This window comes from Scardinius erythrophthalmus (genome assembly GCF_964197995.2).
Source record: "Scardinius erythrophthalmus genome assembly, chromosome: 13".
NCBI classification, from domain to species: domain Eukaryota; kingdom Metazoa; phylum Chordata; class Actinopteri; order Cypriniformes; family Leuciscidae; genus Scardinius; species Scardinius erythrophthalmus.
Genome location: NC_138233.1, coordinates 20,779,451 through 20,799,738, shown reverse-complemented (window position 1 = coordinate 20,799,738; position 20,288 = coordinate 20,779,451). Strand labels below are relative to the sequence as shown.

Here is a 20,288-nt window from a genome sequence, read left to right as displayed (position 1 = left end):
AAATGAAGGGGCAAACCTGGTTGGAGGTGGCTGATTCAGCAAAAGGAACATTGGTGACTGGGGTCGTAGCCGACGAAACAGTGGAAGTGGTGGCACCGTGCATCATGGGAACTTTTTTCAGGCGAGTCAGACAAGAAACAAGGGAAAGGGGAAGGTGGAGGGGAGGAGGAATGTTATGAGTACCATGACATAATATGCCAGAGGAATAGGCTGAGTCATGGCAACTACGTCTTTATGTACTGCAAAGATGATGTATTCACTCAAGAACAAACATGCAAAAGAACTTAAAAACACTTTCGTTACGTTTTAGCTTAGAGAGTTTTATCCGATCACAATTACTTTAAGATAAAACTATTGAGAAACCTCTAATGGGGAAAATAAAAACATGGCCGTAATCAAAATCACACACATTTGGAACAGACGGGATCGTCTGACTGTCATATTTTGATGGGGGCCGGAGAATGGATAAATATACAGTAGGGGAAAAAAGCAGGGAATGTAAATATGCAATTCATTCCCGTCCAGATATTGCCGTAAAATAATATGACACTTTATTTCTTTGGTTTTATTTGAGTTAACCTGATATTTGACATACAGTAATCATTCTAAAACACCATGAAGTAAGAATTTAGGACTATCTAATAAAACCAGCTATTAGTAATCAACATAAAGAGATAAAGGTCATATCATATGAAAAACTGCAAATGAACACAGCATGATATGTATACAGCAAGTGCATTACAAATGTCAAATAATGAAAATAAAAGAAATAGAGAAAATGCTATGTCTCTAAAAAATAGAGACATGCGCACAGGCACACACTGGCACACTCACTGGTTCAACGCAGATCTAGTGTTTTGACAGGACTGGTGAAGTTGTTTCCCAGCTAAATGACTGTTAAGGACAAATTTAACTAGGCCAGCTAAAAAAAAGTTTCTGTTAGATTCTGTTCGGGAATATTTAAACCGATAGTGGTCAGAAATGGGAGGGGTGATTTCTACCTTTCTAAACAGGTAAATGGTAAGGTTGTGAGTGTGTGTTAGTGAGGGGAGGGGACCTAGACTCTACCCTCACCAGTATGTCCAGGCCCTGACAGGTAACGACTTTGGGGGGGCCTGCAGTTGGTCCAGTCCCGCCTCTCCCAGCGGCCATCTGTCATTAGGCCTTGGGGTTTGAATAGGCCTATAATAGATTTAAGGAGGTGAGGGAGAGGAGAGGATGAGGAGGAAAGGGCACAAAGAAAAAGGAACCAGTCTTAATGAGTTGCGTTGAAGGCTTAGGCCTTGCTTATTTGTGCCCGCACTGTGCCGTCAGCTGCACACAAAAATCACACGCACACATGCAAGAACAAATGCACATGTCATACATTGAGCCAAAATAATGAGCAAACAATAACAAGCAGTGGAAGCACACAGGTTGGGTGTAAACACAGTGACAGACAGGACAGGGCTAGGCCTATAGTTTGAGGCCTCATGAGGAAAATGACAGTGTAAGGAGCATATGCTAAGCTGTCCTCGTCTTTTTTAGTACAGACCATTAAATACGTCTCATATTGATGTGTTTAGGTGTTTCTTCGACTATGAGCACTTTTTTTTGGTCTTTTTCTCCTTAAAGTCATGAGCATTTCCACCACGTCCCAAACAATGTACTGTGTTTAATAGAATTTAATAGAATTTATCGAAATAAAATGGCAAACTGTATAACATGACGCTTATTTCTAGACTAAAAATACCACACAATGAAAATATTGTTCACAAGTGATATTTTATTAGCAGCAGTAAAAGACAGTCATAATGTGTAAAAAATTATATAAAATTTATTTGAATAATCAGTTATTTTCAATTATTGACAATTAAATTTGAAATTATTATTATCTTTTAATGACTATTCATATTTAATTATGAACACTTTTTTTACTCTCCTCAAAGTCTGTTTCCATCCCATCCTATATGATGTATTGTTTATTAGCATTCTTTGGTGGAAATGGAACTTTAAACAATTCTTTAAATAGAATGGCTTTAAATAAACAGCAGCTAGACTGTAAATGCCACACAATAAAAATTCTGTTCACAAGTAATATTTGCCTTGATTTTTTTAACGGCAGCTGTAAACAACGCAATCTTGTTGTGTAAATATTCATATCAATTATTGATATTAATTAATGATTTAAAATGTACAATTAAAATGGAAATGGTTTATGATTATTACTTAAAAAAAAAAAAAAAAAAAAAACTCATGTCCCCTGGGACATAAAAGTGCCCACAGCTGGAGAAAAACCCTATGATACACTGCTGGGCTTTTGGAGTTGGATGACCTTCCTGTCTGCCACAGATCTGAGATGTTGATGTAAGGTAAATGTTGATCCAAATAGACTGGGAAGTGACCTACCAATGCCTCCAGATGGAGCCATGCAGAATACGGAGCCTGCAACACCATGCACAAAGAGCCCAGGAGAAGAGAGACCGAGGAGGATGGAGGGGTGGAAGAGATGGGGAGAAGGGGGAGTTAAAGCAGCGTGAGTACAAGACAAAACCACTTTAGAGTTAGTGACACACAGCGAAAGAGCGATGACCGTCATTATGGACAACATGGTGGCGAGATGGAGACATGGACACAAAGCAGGGGGAAACCAGAAGGAAATGAATCACGCTGGCAAAAAAAAAAAGGTCCTCATCAGGAGGTGGATGTTAACCTGGATGCCAATCCATTGTTGTGTCTCGTCATCTCAGTAGCCCAGTGCTAACAAGTTCAGCTTGACTTGTTTAATATTAAAATCAACATGCTTAAAACGTGCTGTGTATTGGAGTTAAATAGAATATTAATCAGGATAAAATCTAGAATGGGGCTTCATTTCATCCATAAGGATTTGATTTGATCAAAGTGTATTAGGCTATGATACATATGAAAATAAAAGTCATTTTCCGGTAGATAAACCTATTACCTTGCTTTAAAATAACATGCATTGGATAACCTACCATGAAACATTTATTAAGTTAAAGTTAAAAGGGCCCATTTTGATTTCATGTAGTCTGCAAAGACCTCATGAAATGGTATCATCAGTAATACCCCCTTGTGACGTGGGAATAGTTGTCAGAAGCTTAATGAAAGTGTCGCTGACTGCGGTGTATTTTGTTCATAACCTACATTTACCTTTTTACCTACGGCGATTGCATTTAGGCTTAAAATTCATAAAAGCTTGTGTTCATTTTTGAAAATTATCATGATGAACGAAATATGTAAGAAGCAAACGTTTGTTGGTCAAAGGGCTTTTTTTTCTCTATAATAGTCCAAAAGCCAGAGGAAAAAATCATGCTGAGTTTTTATCGAGGGAACCAGGGTGATGCTAACTTCTGGGTAGGCCTTTAAAAATAAGTCGTCGCTGCAGCGCTTTATAGACTCCGATTAAAAGCCACACAATTCCAATTTTGATATTACTGGGTCATTAAAACTCTCTGCTGGGTAGCAAACCTACTGTAACTAGGCCGAATGGTTGCTGCTACAGTCATTTAGGCAAAATACAATCTAGTTTCTCTTACCGAATGTGAGAACAGCAAATATTGTGCACTGCAGAATCAGAACAAGAGTGGCTAATGCTCGGGTGCATGAGGAGACAATGCCGGGCTGTATGCATCATGGGACTAATGACATTGGCATAGGGAGGACTACTATAAAGAGAGCAAGTGGGCTTACAGGGAGAGAGTTGGCAAGCAGAAAATGTGCTCAAGTCCTCGTCTAGCCGGGCACTTTGTCTTTAAAGTGCTGTATGTATGCAAGCCAAACTATTACAGGAATACGGTGATATTAGAGCGCAGTCATTTGTCTGCGTAGGCTCACCTGTGGGAATGAACGCTGGCTGCTGCAGCTGCATGCTGGCCAAAGCCTGCTGGTAGTGGAACATGCTGGGGTTGAAGACGGCAGCCGCGCCGTTGGTCTTCTCCAGGGTCGGTCTCTTTGGTAGCTGTTGCATGGCTCCTGGTGGCAGAGCCTGAAGTGATCAGGATGACAAAGAAGAAAGAGGAGAAAAACAAAAAGAAAAAAGTGGGCGGAGGGAGAGGTCATTGACAGCCATGATACTGAGCCACAGAAAACTTTCTACTGTGTGTGTTTATGTCACATGACAGTGATATCTGACATATTGTGGATATGTCATTCTAAGTGTTGCAAGTCATGCGTCATAAATAACAGAGAAATATTATCAAACCTTTGATGGGGATGTATTTGATTACTTCTTTCAGGATGCAACAGAAAATGTTTGTTATTATTGCATTATATTTTATCATGCATATATGCTACTGTTTAAACGTTTGGGGTCAGTAAGATTTTTATTTTTTTTTATAAATGAATACTGAACTTTCTTTTCATTAATAAATTGTAAAAAAAAAAAAAAAGTTATATATATATCACATTTTCCATTAAAAACATTTAGTAGTATATTAAGCATTTCAACATTGATAATAATAAGAAATGTTATTTGAGCACCAAATCATCATATTAGAGTGATTTCTGAAAGATCATGTGACACTGAAGACTGGAGTAATGATGCTGAAAATTCAGCCTTGCCATCACAGGAATAAATGACATTTTAAAAGACATTAAAATAGAAAACAGTTATATAAATTGTTATATAAGTATATATAGGTATATAAATAGTTTTTCCCCCCAAATAAATCAAATAAATGCAGCCTTGGTGAGCAAGGTATTTTCTCTAAGAAATTTAATAATTATGTTACTAGGATTATTTTTAAATAATTGAATTGTTTAAAGATGTATTTTTAATAATTAAAAAAAATTAAGATCTGAATCTAAAGGATTACTATTTAGACATTTTCTCAGCTTGTTTGTGATAGCTTGTATACTCATCAACTCTTATTCTATCAAAATAAATAAAACTGACCAAATTTGACTATAATTGTGTTGACTGTAGTTTTGACACAAACTGAAGATTTTTTTATTCATGTTATGCTGTGGCTCCATCTCTGGGAAATGTTTGGATCTGCTTCTCTATTTCTCTAGAAGGGGTGTCAGCAGCATGATATCAGAAACAGAAACTGAAGCGAAGCGTCCTTATCTGCCTCTGATAATTAAACTGAGAATGCTCAGCCCAGATGAAGGCATAATGAGGAGAATGTACGGCTGTCTTCCACTGTGTAATTCTGTCTGAAGACTGATATGCAAGGTGATAAGAGCAAGGTCAACAGGAAAGAGGATATCTGTGATTCACTAACGGAGGGATGATGGGGGAGCAGTCCGACCTCATGATTTACATGTGAACTCAATCCACAGTAACTCAATAATAATGTGCTGTACTGTATAGCACTCAACAGTCAGGTTCACAAAGTTAAAATATCAATCCAAATCTCCATAGTGATTCTGATTTTCAACACTAATGAACAAACCTTTCAAGAAAGACTACCAATGAGCTCTAAGGTTATTATGATGATGGTGTATGTTTCTAAAGAAGAAGAATGAAACATCACTGAACTTACTTAAGATGGATTGTGACGCTATTTTCTTCTGGAAACAAACTTTGTTGCATTATTTTCCTGTTATCTCTGTAAAGCTGCTTTGAAACGCTGTATTGTAAAAAGCGCTATATAAATAAATGTGACTTGACTTGACTTAAAGTCTGATATTAAAATTCTGTCTAAATAAATAACTAAAACTAAAACCAATCATTATAAATGCTGCAGTTTGAATTTGCATCACAAGATAATAATGTACAGTGTGAAAAAATTATATTTATTGTATGATTTGCTGAAGGTGTTTTTTAAAGATTAACTTTGTTAGACAATGGAAATATCTAATATTGACCAATACATAAAAAAACTATTATCAGACAACAGCCAATATGGTACTGACATATTTTGCATCCATACAAAAGATGTGAAATACATTCTTGTGTCTCTCTTTTTTTTCAAATGTGAATCCAATTTTGTGATTCCTCTTTGAGCTAGTAGGTTTGGTTCAAAGTTTCAATTTTCTGAAGTGCCTGTAGAGAAAACTAATGAGAAATATACTAGAACCCAGACTAATAATAAAAAAAAAGATCTCTGCATATTTATTCAGTTTCATTTCACTTCTAACTGATTAGTTTACAGAGGTTGTGGCTGGTTTCTTACAGCATCGACACGTTCGTATGCATTTGAGCTATATGCAGTATGAGCAATTAGAAATGAACAAATTAGCAAAGAAAAGACACAAAAATGGGTGAAAGATCAAAGTACCAGGTTGAAAGTTGGCTGTAGGCTGCGCTTCAGAGGACGCACTGGGGGCTGGGTATGCGAGCAGTGACCACATGACGATGGCAAACCAATCAACGACAGTGGACATAAACACAAGACAAGAGAATGAGCCGTGAAGGAACAGATGCAGCAGAGGTTAGAGAGAGAGAGAGAGAGAGAGAGAGAGAGAGAGAGAGAGAGAGAGAGAGAGAGAGAGAGAGAGAGAGAGAGAGAGAGAGAGAGAGAGAGAGAGAGAGAGAGAGAGAGAGAGAGCTGGGTAATAAGCTTGTAGGACAACAAAGAGAGCTGTGAGGATGTAAAGACAATCAAGCAGTGTTCAAAAAGAATGACAGCATGAACTGAGAAGGAGTCAAATAAAGCCAACATGTGATAAAGCCTAAGGCAAACCAGGTGACTGCAAGAAGCAGGGGAGGATATCTGGATAAGGTTCCCACATCTGTGCACTGTAAATAAACCTGCAAAAATGTTACATGATAAGACTAGGGAGGACTGGGATAAAGATGACACATTATTAAAGGGAAATTGGCTGCAGTACGCTCTCGGGCGAGAGGCTGCTAACTAGTGGAGGTTTCTGTGGGAATGAATTGCTTGTTTTCTCCTTTCTTATCATTTTTCTCTCATGCACCTGCACTGCAGACACTGTTTGCGAGCGATCACGGAGCCCTGGTCTTCATACATCACACAAGAGACAAAGAGCTCAGACACACACACACACACACACACCCTCCTGTGGGGGGATCTGAATTATTTAATACACTCCTGAAACTCACATTGAAGGTGTGTGGAAAGTGAGTTATAAATACACACACCTTCATCTGACACTAGTAGAGCTTATTGAAAATGGCATACTGGCTGAAACTATGGTTGCTGGTCACTTGGTTACTCCAGTGAGACTGTCCCTGTAACATGTGTAGTGAAACTTGCCTTGGATGAGACTGTCCCTGTAATATGTGCAGTGAAAGTTGCTTTGGATAAAACCGGATGCTAAAATGGCTATTTGCTTACAAGAATTGCCCAGTACAAGACATTTCAGTCCAGTGATGACATGAGATGTGATAAATTACTAACCTTGTATTAAAATAATTAACCGAAACCTCCTTTTCCACCAAAACGGTGCTGAATGATGACGAAACTTGCTAAAATACTACATAAAATGCCTACAAATAAACAGTGGATTTTGGTTTTTGTATGTGATACTTATGAGTTTGAAAACAAACAAAAAGTATATTATATAATATCATTGAAGAATGAATGGTAATCATGAATGTTAATAATAATGAATACGCTATTCATTTTTTTAAATAAAATGGTTTGAGTTTTGATTCATTTCGATTTATGCCATAACAAGCTGCTTATGATTAAATGGTCAGAATTTATTTAAATATGTAACAAATTCAATAAATAACAATGACTTTGCATTTATGATATAACACAATTTTATTAGATTAGATTAATTTATCCCCCAAGCGCGAAAATTAATTTACAAATTATTTGAAAATGTATGCTTTATTTTATTCATTTTAAAATAAATTTCAAAATTCAGATGGATAGATAAAATAAAGCACTTTCCACACAATGGTTCTAGATATATGTATCAAGGTCTTCACTTGCTAAACTAGTTTCATTGAACAGAGCATTAAATTATGTTTAGCCCAATTATCAATATGACTACTACTTTATATTGTTGCCTTATTGTCTTTACTGATGGCATTTTTACACAGAACATCACCTTCTGTACAGTATAAATGATGTGTGATTGTCGTAATTATGAGAATTAGTGTGTGTGATTGTCATTGTAATGGGATCGTCTCAGTAACTCACCATGGCAGCAGCATTCTGGCTGGCTTGGTGCTGCGCCGCCTTTATCCGGGCCTGTAAGTGAGCCGGAGGGTGAAAGTACTTGCATTTGTCACGGGTGCAGCGGCCCTTGATGTAATCCATGCAAACAATGACCGAGTTCTCACTGCCGTCCACCATGGCGGCTTCCATTGGGTGGGCGTAGCGGCAGTCGTTCTCCCCACGCGTGCAGTTTCCCCGCTGGAATTCTCGACACACCTGGGAGCAGGACAGCAGAGATTACCTATCACCCATTAGTTATGCTGAAAATTAACCTTAGTGACAGTCATTTTAATGTGAGTGGCCTTTGTCCAACTCTGTGTTGTGAGTGGTTGCCAGGGTGTTGCTATAGAGTGCATTAGAGCCCACACACTTTTTTTAGTAACATTGGATCATTGGATTTTTTTCATTAATTTTTCCCACAGGAATAAAAAAAAAAAGATCTTTGTTTTATGAATGAATTTTAAACTATTCATTTAAAGTTGTTGATTATATTTTAACTAATTTAACTAAAACAGTTAACTAAAAGTGTGATGGCTTTGGAAAAGTGACAGAACGCAATTTGAGATATATTTCATGTCTGTAGCAGTGTGGAATGAGTTACATGCCAAATGTGTATGTTTAGCAACAGTTACAGTGATATTATTAGAGATCACTAACTGTTCAACACCTCAAGTTTGTCTGTGCGAACATGTTTCTGCGTTGAATTTCCGTTGCCCATGGCCATGCCGGTGGGGCTCCCCGGGACCAGCACGGGGGCGCTGGGCAGAAGCTCAGGCATGAGACTGATGCCCGGGCTCATGTGGCTCAGGTATGGGCTGAAAGCCATGCTCGGACTGTTGGCCAAGGAAGGCGTAACTGGGAAAGAGGTCTGGATAGGAGACAACAAGGGATAATAAACCAATGTTTTCAAGCCGACAGAAATGATCGTGACGTTATTGGTTATGAAAATCTGATCTCACGATAGGCTGCAGCTGAGCTCCAGGCAACATGAACTGCATCTGCTGGGCCAGCATGGCGGCTGCGGTCTTCTGCTGGATCAGGTTGTTCCTGCCGTTTATCTCCAGCTGGGTCTTGAGATGGGGCGGAGGATGCAGGTACTTACAGTTATCACGTGTACAGCGTCCCTTAGAGGGGTTGAAGAGGGAGACACAGAGAGAGACAGAGAGATGAATTGCACTGAATCTCAGCTACAAAAAGATCCAAGACTTCGTGCAGTGTGACAGGAAGATAAGGACTCCATGATTGAAAGGATAAATTAAACAGGAATCCCTAGATATTTGACAGTACCGATGCCAACTTTCCACTACAATAGAAACATCCAAAACCCAAGAAAATGAAAAGAAAATAGCATAATCTCAGGAGTGCTGGAAGGTCTGAATATAAAACGATCAGACGAAACAGCAAAATGACAGCATTGGGACATGGACGAAAAAAAAAATTCACTACTTCCAAATGAATTGACAGTGACAGCCTTCCCTTTCTGCCCGTCTGTGCGGCTGACAGATTATATAGCCCTTGTGGCTGTTGTACACACTCATACTACATATGGATTGGATGCATAGCATGATGCTCATCACCCAGCTGTCCAAGCAACATGTTGATGGGCGAGCAGCAGACACGGTTAAATACACACACCAAACGTTCATGAGCGGGGTCGATTAGCTGCGAGACAAACTCAATGAACCCATGGAGCAATGCCATTTGTTCTGCACTGCGTAGGTACTGTAATAACCCAGTAGGGAAAGATGTCGTTCCATCAGTCTGACAGTTAAACACTCTGGCTGATGTTATATGGATAAACCTTCTCTATTTCTCTTAACATAAATTTCTTTTCTTAAATTTTCTACCCTTTTCAGGTTATGGAGCTCTTGGGGATGGAGAAATGGAGCAGCTATGGTACAAAACTGAGAATTGCATGCTATACCTAGCCTATAACAATTAGGAAATGGTAACAATGGTCGACTAATAGAGCTGTTAAACTTAAAACTTAAAGGGACAGTTTCTCCTAAAAATGACAATACTGTCATCATTTACTCACCCTCATGTCATTCCAAACATATTAAACTTTGGGTAATCTTAAAAACACAATTTAATATATTTTTGATGAAACCTTTTGGAGGTTTTTATCCCTCCATTGAAAGTTCAGGTAACCAAAACTTTGAATATTCAAAAAGGTCATACAGACATAATGATGTCTTGGTTTAAACCAAGTCTTTGGAAGAGATAAGTTTGCTTTATATGAAGAACAGATTCAATTTAGGTTTTTATTCACATATAAACACACATACATTAAATGAGTCACATATGATAAATAAAGAGGCTTAAACAAGCTTCGACGTTTACCATATGTGATATCTTAATTTGCGTTTCGAAGATAAACCAAATTCTTATGGGTTAAGAGCGTCATGAGAGTAAGACATTTTTGGGGTGAACTACCCCTTTTAATGTTAATCTAGGGAAGAGGTTAAGTAAAAAATACTGGTGAAAATGGCTGAAAAAGAAAGTTGGTTCAGAGGTGGAGCGACATACAATTTGATGAAATATTACAAACACAAATGTTTCTGACAGATGAATCATTCTTTCTTAAAGTGATAGTTCACCCAAAAGTGAAAATTCTGTCATAATTTATTATTATAACCTTATGTTGCTCATAATGATTTTCTTTCTTCTGCAGAAAACCAAAGACCTGATATAAAAGAATGTGTGTCTCTCTTTTACATAAAATGAAAGTGAATGGTGACCATGGTATCAACCTAACTTAAGCTTTCATATGGGTTTAAAAGATTTTGAATAATAAGTTATGCAGACTACTTATAAGGCCATTCATTTCTGGAGCTTGACAGACCAAGTCTTTCACTGTAATTGCATGGAGAAGAGCAGATTGGACTGTCAAACATCTATTTTTGGTTACGAAAGAAAACCAACCATGCCTACTTGGCTTGTTTGGTGAATAAATTATGGAAAAATGTCAATTTCATTTAACATAGAAATTAATTCCGTATTAAAGAAAGCAAATATTCTATGAAAAAAAAAAAAAAAAAGATTCTAATGTCATTTTATTCTAAAGGAAGATTTGTACTCCTTCAGCGCAAATCTTCAGTGCTTAAAAAAACTAACAAAAACCATGGTTTGGTGCACTGAATTTCTTCCTTTAATGCATTCAGATCTGTGAGGGAGGAAGAGTTTAAACACATCTTAATGCTTCATGTTGCTCTTTACAAACATCATCTGCAAGAATGCCTGAAGAGTTACAACTATCTTCGTCAGCAGGCATGCAAAGGCAACAGTGATTTGATTTGCTGAAAAACTTTTCATTCTTTTTCTTTCTTTGGTTAGATAAGAGACTCTATTTTTACTCAAGTTATCACAGCTTTTAATGGGTTGTTGGGCTCACAAATCGAATTGAGCTGCGTAGCATGCAACACGTGGTTCCAACAGAATGGAATCTGAATGGAATTCTGATGCAACCCTTATGGAATCCAAATGAAATTTGGGGAAACAATGAATACAAATGGTATCTGTGCAAGGCTAACAGTTCAGACGGAATGTCAAACTGTCACTCCATATGAATGAGATGTATAACTGTCCACCACCAACAGCAATTTAAACACTTGTCTGTGTCTTCAGTAGCCTCTGGGCGGCTTTAAACAGTGATGAAGTCCTAACAAAATTTGAAGTGAGTGAGTGTGGGGGTGTCTCTTTGCTGGCCAGTGTGATCTGGTGCACTTAATGGAGATGAGAGTGGGTGTCTGGAGTGTCAGCGTGCAGGCCAGGGACAGTGTAATCTATGTGTGCTGTCGAGGAGTTGGAGATGTTCCACCATCCAACTGCTGCATCATTCAATGCAACTCCCACACAGGCAGCCCCATATGACACCTAGTCGCACGTAGTCAGATGGCATAAAGTCATGTCCACATCGCAGCCTGTTCTAGTCAAGAGCTGTGCCCTTGGCTCACTTGTAAATGAAGCGAGTTCAATATAATTAGAATTGGAGCGTTTCTCTATAAATATAGATGACATTCACTGCAAACCCTGTGATAGTGTGTTAAAGTACATCACAACAAGCAATGTTCATCCATCGGTCTCCCTGCATCATCACATCTGAGAATCCCATCAGAGCCCGCTGGAAGAGTAAGCATATACACCACCTAAGAATTGGTACTTGGTATTCTTTAACTTCAACTACGACATTTAAATATTTTTAATACACAAACATTGTTATTAAATTAAGTAAATAATTATTTAATCAACCTAAACTCATACTAAACACAGTATAATGTATTAAAATATAGTGAGCTGAAATACATATACATTACTGTTGAAGTTTGGGGCCAGTGAGATTTTAAATGTTTTTGATAAGAAGTCTCTTATGCTCATAAGGCTGCATTTATTTGATCAAAAATACAGTAAAAACTGTAATTTGAAATGTTTTCATTCTAATATGCTGATTTGCTGCAAGAAACATTTCTTATTATTCTTCTCAACGTTGAAAAAAGTTCATATTTTTGCAGAGGTGGACAAAGTACACAACTTCCTTACTTACTGGTCAAATATTAATCCGTTAAAAGTAAGAGTTGTAAAGACCGATTTTTACTTATGTAAAAGTACAGAAGTACTCGTTTTTAAAAGTACTTAAGTATCAAAAGTAAAAAGTAAATGTCAATGCATTGTTTTATTATTGTTGCATTATTGTATGTAATACTTACAGTACTTTATGCATCTGAATCAATGCCTGCTTACCTAACCTCATATCAATATCAAAATTATTTCTAGAACACAGTTCCAGTACTGAATGTGAGAATAAGTGCAAACGATAACGTCCACAATAGTTTCGGACACCCAAATGGCTGTTCCCTCCAGTGCCCTGTTTAAAGTTTTTTGAACAGTAAAGACTTGAGTAAAAGAGTATCTGATTTTAACAGTACTTAAGTATTTTACTAGTACTGAATGTAGATAGGCTCAAAAATACAGTAGTTCGCAACACCTAAGAGACATGCCAATGAAAAACGGGAAACAGTTGATTTATGACGAGAGCAATCAAAATAATACTGAACACCTCAAAATAGCAATAAATAAAGGTCGACACAACAGCCTCTTAAACGTCTAAAACACTCAAGTCTCGGTTGAGCTCAAGTGCCACCCCCCCCAAAAAAAAAAAACAGAAGTAAACCAATATCCTTCAAAAAGTTATAGTACCTTCAATGCCCTGTAGAAGGCGATATCACTTCTTTTGTAGCAGAAATAAACTGCTGCAGAAAAAGTTAGGTGCCATGCAACTCATCACAAATATATTGGAGTAAAGAGTACATGAAAAGCAGAGAGTAAAAGTTGCTAATAGCTTTGATACTCAGTCAAACTACAAAGTAGCCAAAACGATACTTGAGTACAGTCAGGAACTAATTATATTTACTCAAATACTTACACCATTGCTTTTGTGTGCAACATGCATCAGTCAGTCTATGTACGATCTGGTTTAGTGGTTAATGGGACGGTTGTGCCGTCTGAGCCTGATACGATACCAAACACCACCCCGCTTCAATTCCTCTCCATAAAACCATCATAGGTAAGAAACTCACAAGCAAGGATGTACACAGTCACAAATTTGTGTAACACTGTTAATTGCGTGCCCTGACACTTGTACGTCGCTTTCACACACTGACATCGAGAGCAATTGCATCAGCGGCGTGTGTTGTGGGAGTGTGTGCGGGTAATGAGCAGACCGTCTCGAAGGAGCAGACAGGTGATCCTGCCAAAGCACACATGAGAACCAGACTCACAGCCAAGCTTTAACATTCTGGAAGACAATGAGAACATGCCGCTCATTTCAATAGTACACAGTGATAAAGACAACACAGGTTATCACCACAGAGAGATGCAGCAAATGTGCAGAGGGCTCTGACAAGTGTCCCCCACGAGAAGAAACATTGCAGAGATGAAAAGCTGTAAGTCATGTCATGTAGGATGGACTAGGTCAGGGATCTCCTCTGCGTCGTCATGGTAACACACCCGGCAACCGAGAGTAAGTTTTGCCTCATGCTGTCTCCTAACTACTGATTGGCCAGTGAGGAAGAAAGGGAGAGGGAGGAAGAAAAAGAGAGACTGTACAAATGGAGAAAGCAGACTGCATATTTGATTATACCACAATAAACCTCAATTAAAATCTGAGCGCTGAACCTTTTCATGATGGTAATTTTCCTTGTTAAAAAAGCATTTTTTAAAAGAGATTATATTCCCCAACAATCTTAGACAATATATGTTGTGCCAAAAACATCATTATTTCATTTTTTCAATACAATTTACCCTCCTTTTAGTAAACAAGCTGTTTTTGCTACTGTACCTTTAAAGGTGAACTCAGTACTTCTTCAAGTTGCGATGGACAATATGGTAGTTGTCTAGGACTTATGGTGTAAAGCCTAGCAAGAGTAACTTCTAAGTGAGTAGTATTTAACTGGTCATGTGATTTAAACATGGTGGCCCCCATAAAGCGACCCACTCCATGCATGCTTTTATTAAGAGCATCAGCATGACTGGTGTCAGTCTCATATGAGTGTACATCATGTAAACATTTTTCAAAAGAGCTATTCATTTATAAAACTTTTGTTAATGAGTGCAACTTTATGATTTTAATATGCAAGTTACCTCTGTACCACTTGTCCTATAGGGTAGCGGGGATGCTGGAGTCTATGATCATGTTTTTGTGATTGTCATGGGTTTTTGCATTAAATTGATCAAAAGTGACCGTAAAGACATTTACATTAGCTACGTTTACATTATACCCTAATAATCTGATTGTAATCTGTTGTGTGTGTCATTCTAATAGGGATGAGCAACTCAATACTACAGTATCGATACTCAAAAGCTACTTATTTGGCATCAATACCTAAAAAAAGTTGATATTAAGATGATATCAATACAAAATGTGAGTTTCTGCATCACTTTCAAATGTTTTAAGTATTTTTTTGTTTGTGCCAAAAAAAACCTGACATATTTAGCAGGCCTGTGTCACATGACTGTGAGAATCGAGTTTACAGCCATGCAGTCACACGTCACACACACACACACGCACGCATGCACGCACACGCACACGCACACACACACACACACACACACACACACACACACACACACACACACAAAAACACTTACTTCCACATTAAACTGAGAGAGATAAAGAGAGTGGCAGAAAGGAAATCTAGTTTGGTGTGCGGCTACTATTCACCTATTGATAAATATACAGAAATAGGCAATGATATATGATATGACATGGTATTTATAGTTTATTTTATTCATATTTGGTATAGTTAATTACTATAATATTATTTAATAATAATAATAATAATAATAATTCCAAAGTTCTGTAAAATACAAGATAATTTTTGCACCTATATTAGTTAGTACACATTTTTATATATATATAATTTTTTTGTGATAACTTTGTTATTGATGACTAGTATGTGTAATGTATATATGATTTTCTTAAACAAAAATATCAGTATAAGTATAAGTATCACTCATCCCTACATTCTAAAATTCTCTTTTCACTTCTCGTCTGTAAAGACGTGCAGGACGATGTCGTCCCAGCGATCCTTGCTTCAGACTCTCATACACAGACCATTTGTTTTAGTTGCGGGAAGGGGCATTTTTACTACTTGATAAATAAGGAGCACAGCACAAAGCTCCATGTGCTCGTCATCTCCTAATTAGGACACGAAATAGATAAATATTAGATCTGCTTTTTAAAACTAAGTAAAGGAGGATGGCTAGTATGTGCAAACAGCGGGAGGCTCTGTATATTCATGTAGTGAGTGCATGTCAAAAGATCAAATCAGATTTGTAGCTTGTTACATATAAACATGCTCAATTACCCGATCACTTATTTAGCATTCAAGTAAACACTATCATCAAATTTCATCAACTGGAATGATTTCATTCCATGCAAACGTAGCTATTGTTGCAAAAGATTTCTATTTTTAACTAAATGTAACTTCCTATTCATCAAAGAATCCTGAATTGTTTTTTACTAGTTCCCAGAAAAATATTAAGCATAACGACATTTTATGTGCAACAATATTTGACTATTTATGTCCTAATTTTTATTATTTATTTGAAGTTTTTATTCTTGCATTGTCTATTCTAGTTTGTTATTATTATTGTGCTATTTATTGACGAAGCTGCTTAGACATACACTCCAGTTTCTAATGTTTTATTGGTTAATGTTTTTATCTTGTGTTTTTGACCGGGACCTTAGTACTTACTTTGGTTCCTTCATGTGAAAATGTGTATGGAATGACAATAAAAGACCCTTGAACTGTTCATGCATCTGTCCATTTTGATTTTAGCTTTTCATAAAGTGTTTTTTCAGACAAGTGGAAAGAAAACATCCAAAACACACTTTTACGTGTATCTTTTATAGCACTTTATCTATTTGCGTTTGTAGGTTTCAATTACAGTACATCTGTTTTCTCAAAATTATTTTTGAGGCAGAAATCTCCACTTCAGTAACACTTACACATTTGTATTCCTATTTATATTCTGAAGGTTTTTACCGAGGGGTTTGTTCATATATAATTTGCCTGATTTTATTTAACATTTTTTTTCTGGCTGTTGACAGTATTTTCTGATGTATGGAGTGATAAAAAGAGATCCAAAATTGGTTTAAATGTAGGCAAATTAGTATAATGCCTCATTTTCATATTTAAACATAACATTTTGGAAAACCTGCAATCTTTGCAATTCTTAATGTAATCAATCAGCAGGGAAAGTATGGTGAAATATATAGGCTATACAGACATCCCAAGTCTCCCGGAAGTTCCGGGAGTCTCCCGCATATTGATAGCGGCTCCCTGATACCCGCAAATGAGTTAAAATCTCCCGGAATCTAGAGCGAGCGAGCCAGAGCGCGCGTGCACAGCAGAGAGGGAGAGGGAGCGAGAGACCTTGCGTGTGTGCGTGTGTGCGCACGTAAAATAGAGAGCATCTGATTGGCCTGTTTCGGTAAATCAACCAATCAATTGTCAGTGTGGGCGGGTTTTATCGCTTCTCCCGAACCGAATTAATCAGTTCAGTGTATCTAGAAACAGGAGCGCCATGGCAACGGGAGAGTGCTTCAAAAAAAACATGCAAAAAACGAAAGTATAAGATACATTTTACGGCAGACTACATGGAAGTGTACCCCTGTCTTATAAGAGTAAAACATAATGATAGGATGATAATGAGGGGGGTACCTCCCTGAAATGAACTTTTGCAGGTTGGGATGTCTGGGCTATAGTTAATTTTTTACCCTATTTACCTGGGGTATCTTGCCTTAAAGGTGCATTGCACAAGTCTCTGAGTTTTTGCAGAACTATGCCCCCTCTGGCAGCAAGCGAAACAGCAACCAGAAGTGTGCACGCTCACGGACAAAAGTTTTCTTTTTTTTATCTTACGTGGAGTTTGCGTTGGTGTTTGAAATGAACAACAAGCCGGTCTCTTAGAATCCATCTTCTACAGAGAATGGCGGGCGAATACACAAACCTGCCAGACATAGCCAGGTGAGCGTGCCGTGAACGCGCATGACCTCACGCCCAGTCTCAAATTCCGACCCGAATCCCTCTTATTTATTTTACTGTACAGGATTATAGAGACAATCGCAGTGATCAGAGAAGGGCTCATTCAGCCCATCAGGCAATTGTTTAAGCATGTATGGGTTAGAAAACGGGTATTTTTAACATGAAAAGTTGCTTAATGCACCTTTAAAATATATTCAAATAGATATAATTATTTATATTTCACAGTATAACTGTATAACATTTTTAAATCAAACATATTGCAGCCTTGGTGAGCATTAGGAACTTTAAATAACATTTAGAAAAGTGCCTTCACACTTTTGATTGGTACTTTAATATTCACATAGTACTAAGTACATCTACTCTTTTATTGCAAAAGAGCAAGGAAAATCGTGGTTTCCAAATGTCCCCATTAAATGTACTTCCTGGAACAGTGTCTCTCAGTGGCCATTTAGTTGTCCTATTTTCTAAAAATAACTTTTCAACTCATGTTCATGTGAATAAGACGCAGTCAATGACAGTACCTGCTGATTTGTTTTTTTCAGACAGAAGCCTGTGCCAGCATCAATAACTCAATCACATTTACATGGACTAGCTGACTGCCTAATTCATGCATCCCTGATACGTTTCAAGCAAAACAAACCAGATTAATGGCCAACAAACAGCAAAAAGCAAGACATTGTGCATCAGGGTCTAGTGGAAGGAAGAACAGAACAGCAGCCATTAGCTGATGTCGATAAATTAGAAGAGATGTGGAGGTGTGGAGGGGTGCAGAGGAGAGAGAGGCCTGGGGGGATGAGATTGGGCCTGGAGATAAATGCTGGAATTATTTTAACATAAAAAATGCAACGATCGTGATTGAAGGGGGCTGCACTCAAAACCTGAGACCTAGCACAATTAATTACAAGATTTAGCAGAACACTTTAGCAACTACGTAGCAATGCCCTGGCAACGACCCACAACACTAGTGTCCGGCATACTAGTACTATGGGTGGATGCCAGTTGTTCAGCATGTTTTTTTAGCATGTTGCTATGCTGTTGTTCTGGGTGGTTGCTGATGATTTGTTCTTTTTTTATTGATTTAAAATTGATTGGTCGGACCACCTAGAAAAGTGTGAAGCACCTAATGACATTAGCATGAGCATGTGAGCATGTTTCTCTGCCAGTTTTTTTTAGCAGAGAGGTTCTGCATGCAAAGGTTTGTCTTGTCTCAAGGTTTTTTGTACAAAGAAGTGACATTTCAATAGATTCAAGAAGCATTATTAAACAGTGTAACATACATTGCACTGATTACAAATGGTACCATACAGTACAAAACGGAAAAAATAATTAAATATAGAGTTAATTTTGCTGTTCGGTGAAGCGGTCATAGCAGTGCTTCATATATAAAACACGGTTAGTGATTGTTTTATAATATAAATGATTTATCCATACACCTCTTTTTTTTCTCTTTTTTTTTCTTTTTCTTTTTTTTTTACATGCGCCCTTATAATCTCTCATCAAAAACGTTAACTTTCCTTCCCCTTACAACAACATCTCTTCTCTGATGACGTGTGCACCAGCGTGAGGGCGGGACAATAAGCTGTCACTCACACGACATCGCAGATATTACCAAACAACAATGATCCAATCAATTTCCGACAAACAAAAGTCCCGCCCTACATTATTCATATTCAAGAAGCAGTTTCACTCGGATATACAGTATGTCACAATAATAGAGAAGAAAAGACAATCACAATTTCCGTTTCATGTCGACTTTATGTGCGCCTCTTAGCACTTCAACAGGCACCATTTAAAGCTACACTGTGTAGGATTTTCTCTCATCTAGCGGTGAAATTGTTTATGACTACCAACTGAATATTACTTCCTAGCCCCTCCCGTTCCGAGGGCGTTTTAACTCCTACGGTGGTCGTATTATTTCAAATCTGCCGGCAGTCGCGAGTAATCTCCCCCTCGCATTCGTCACGGTGCCACTGAGTGTAAAAATGCGAAAGGCGAAGCTTGAATTTCCAGGTATGTCCCTCTTTGGCTAATGTATTTTCAAGATGGAGGCGCAACATGGCTGCCGCCATTCGAGCGACTCACTCGTATGTATCTTAAATGGCAGATTCTACGCTTACGAAAATACTTGATTAGTTGGTAGAAGTAATTACACATTAATGGGCACAAAGTGTTTTTTGCTAAGAATCAACTTAAAAAATTACACAGTGTAGCTTTAAACTATTCAGACACACACACAAGAACATCATGAGGAATAAACCGCAAACAGTTTCTCTCATTTATTTCCTCTAGCTTTTATCTCTCTCAGTCATAACAGCAATCTGACCTCGAGTTTTTCTGATAGTGACGGCTGGCTACTTTTACTGTTCTGATAAAAACAATCCAACAATTGGATGAGTAATTAATCTACACAGGCCACTGGCACACAGTGCTAACAACTGTAAAACAGTTCATAGGGATTACTGTATCCAGTCGGCTGGCGCTGTTGCTAGGCCACATGTAGCTTTCTCTCTCACTCCTCCTCATCCAGAGCTCCCCCACACATGCTGCCCACAGCCAAAAAAATGGCCAAATAATACATTCTAGCTCAATAAAAGAGGAGACAGCTGCTGCACTCAGACAGAGAGGGCCTTGTCAAGCTCTTTCACTGCACATAAACACA

General features: G+C 37.9%; 1 protein-coding gene across 4 annotated transcripts in view; it reads right to left on the bottom strand.

Annotated features, from left to right (window-relative positions):
- Window positions 1–20,288, bottom strand: part of mbnl3 (muscleblind-like splicing regulator 3) — a 40,326-nt gene that overhangs the window by 4,844 nt on the left and 15,194 nt on the right. For 2 of the 4 annotated variants that reach the window (XM_081382563.1, XM_081382564.1), the window contains exons 3-8: window positions 9,041–9,205; window positions 8,749–8,949; window positions 8,064–8,297; window positions 3,835–3,985; window positions 1,075–1,182; window positions 17–111 (exon numbers count right to left, since the gene is read on the bottom strand). In XM_081382563.1, the coding sequence (XP_081238689.1) occupies window positions 17–111; window positions 1,075–1,182; window positions 3,835–3,985; window positions 8,064–8,297; window positions 8,749–8,949; window positions 9,041–9,205 (954 nt within the window). The remainder of the gene's footprint in view (window positions 1–16; window positions 112–1,074; window positions 1,183–3,834; window positions 3,986–8,063; window positions 8,298–8,748; window positions 8,950–9,040; window positions 9,206–20,288) is intronic. The other 2 variants (XM_081382565.1, XM_081382566.1) reach the window with 1 other exon arrangement.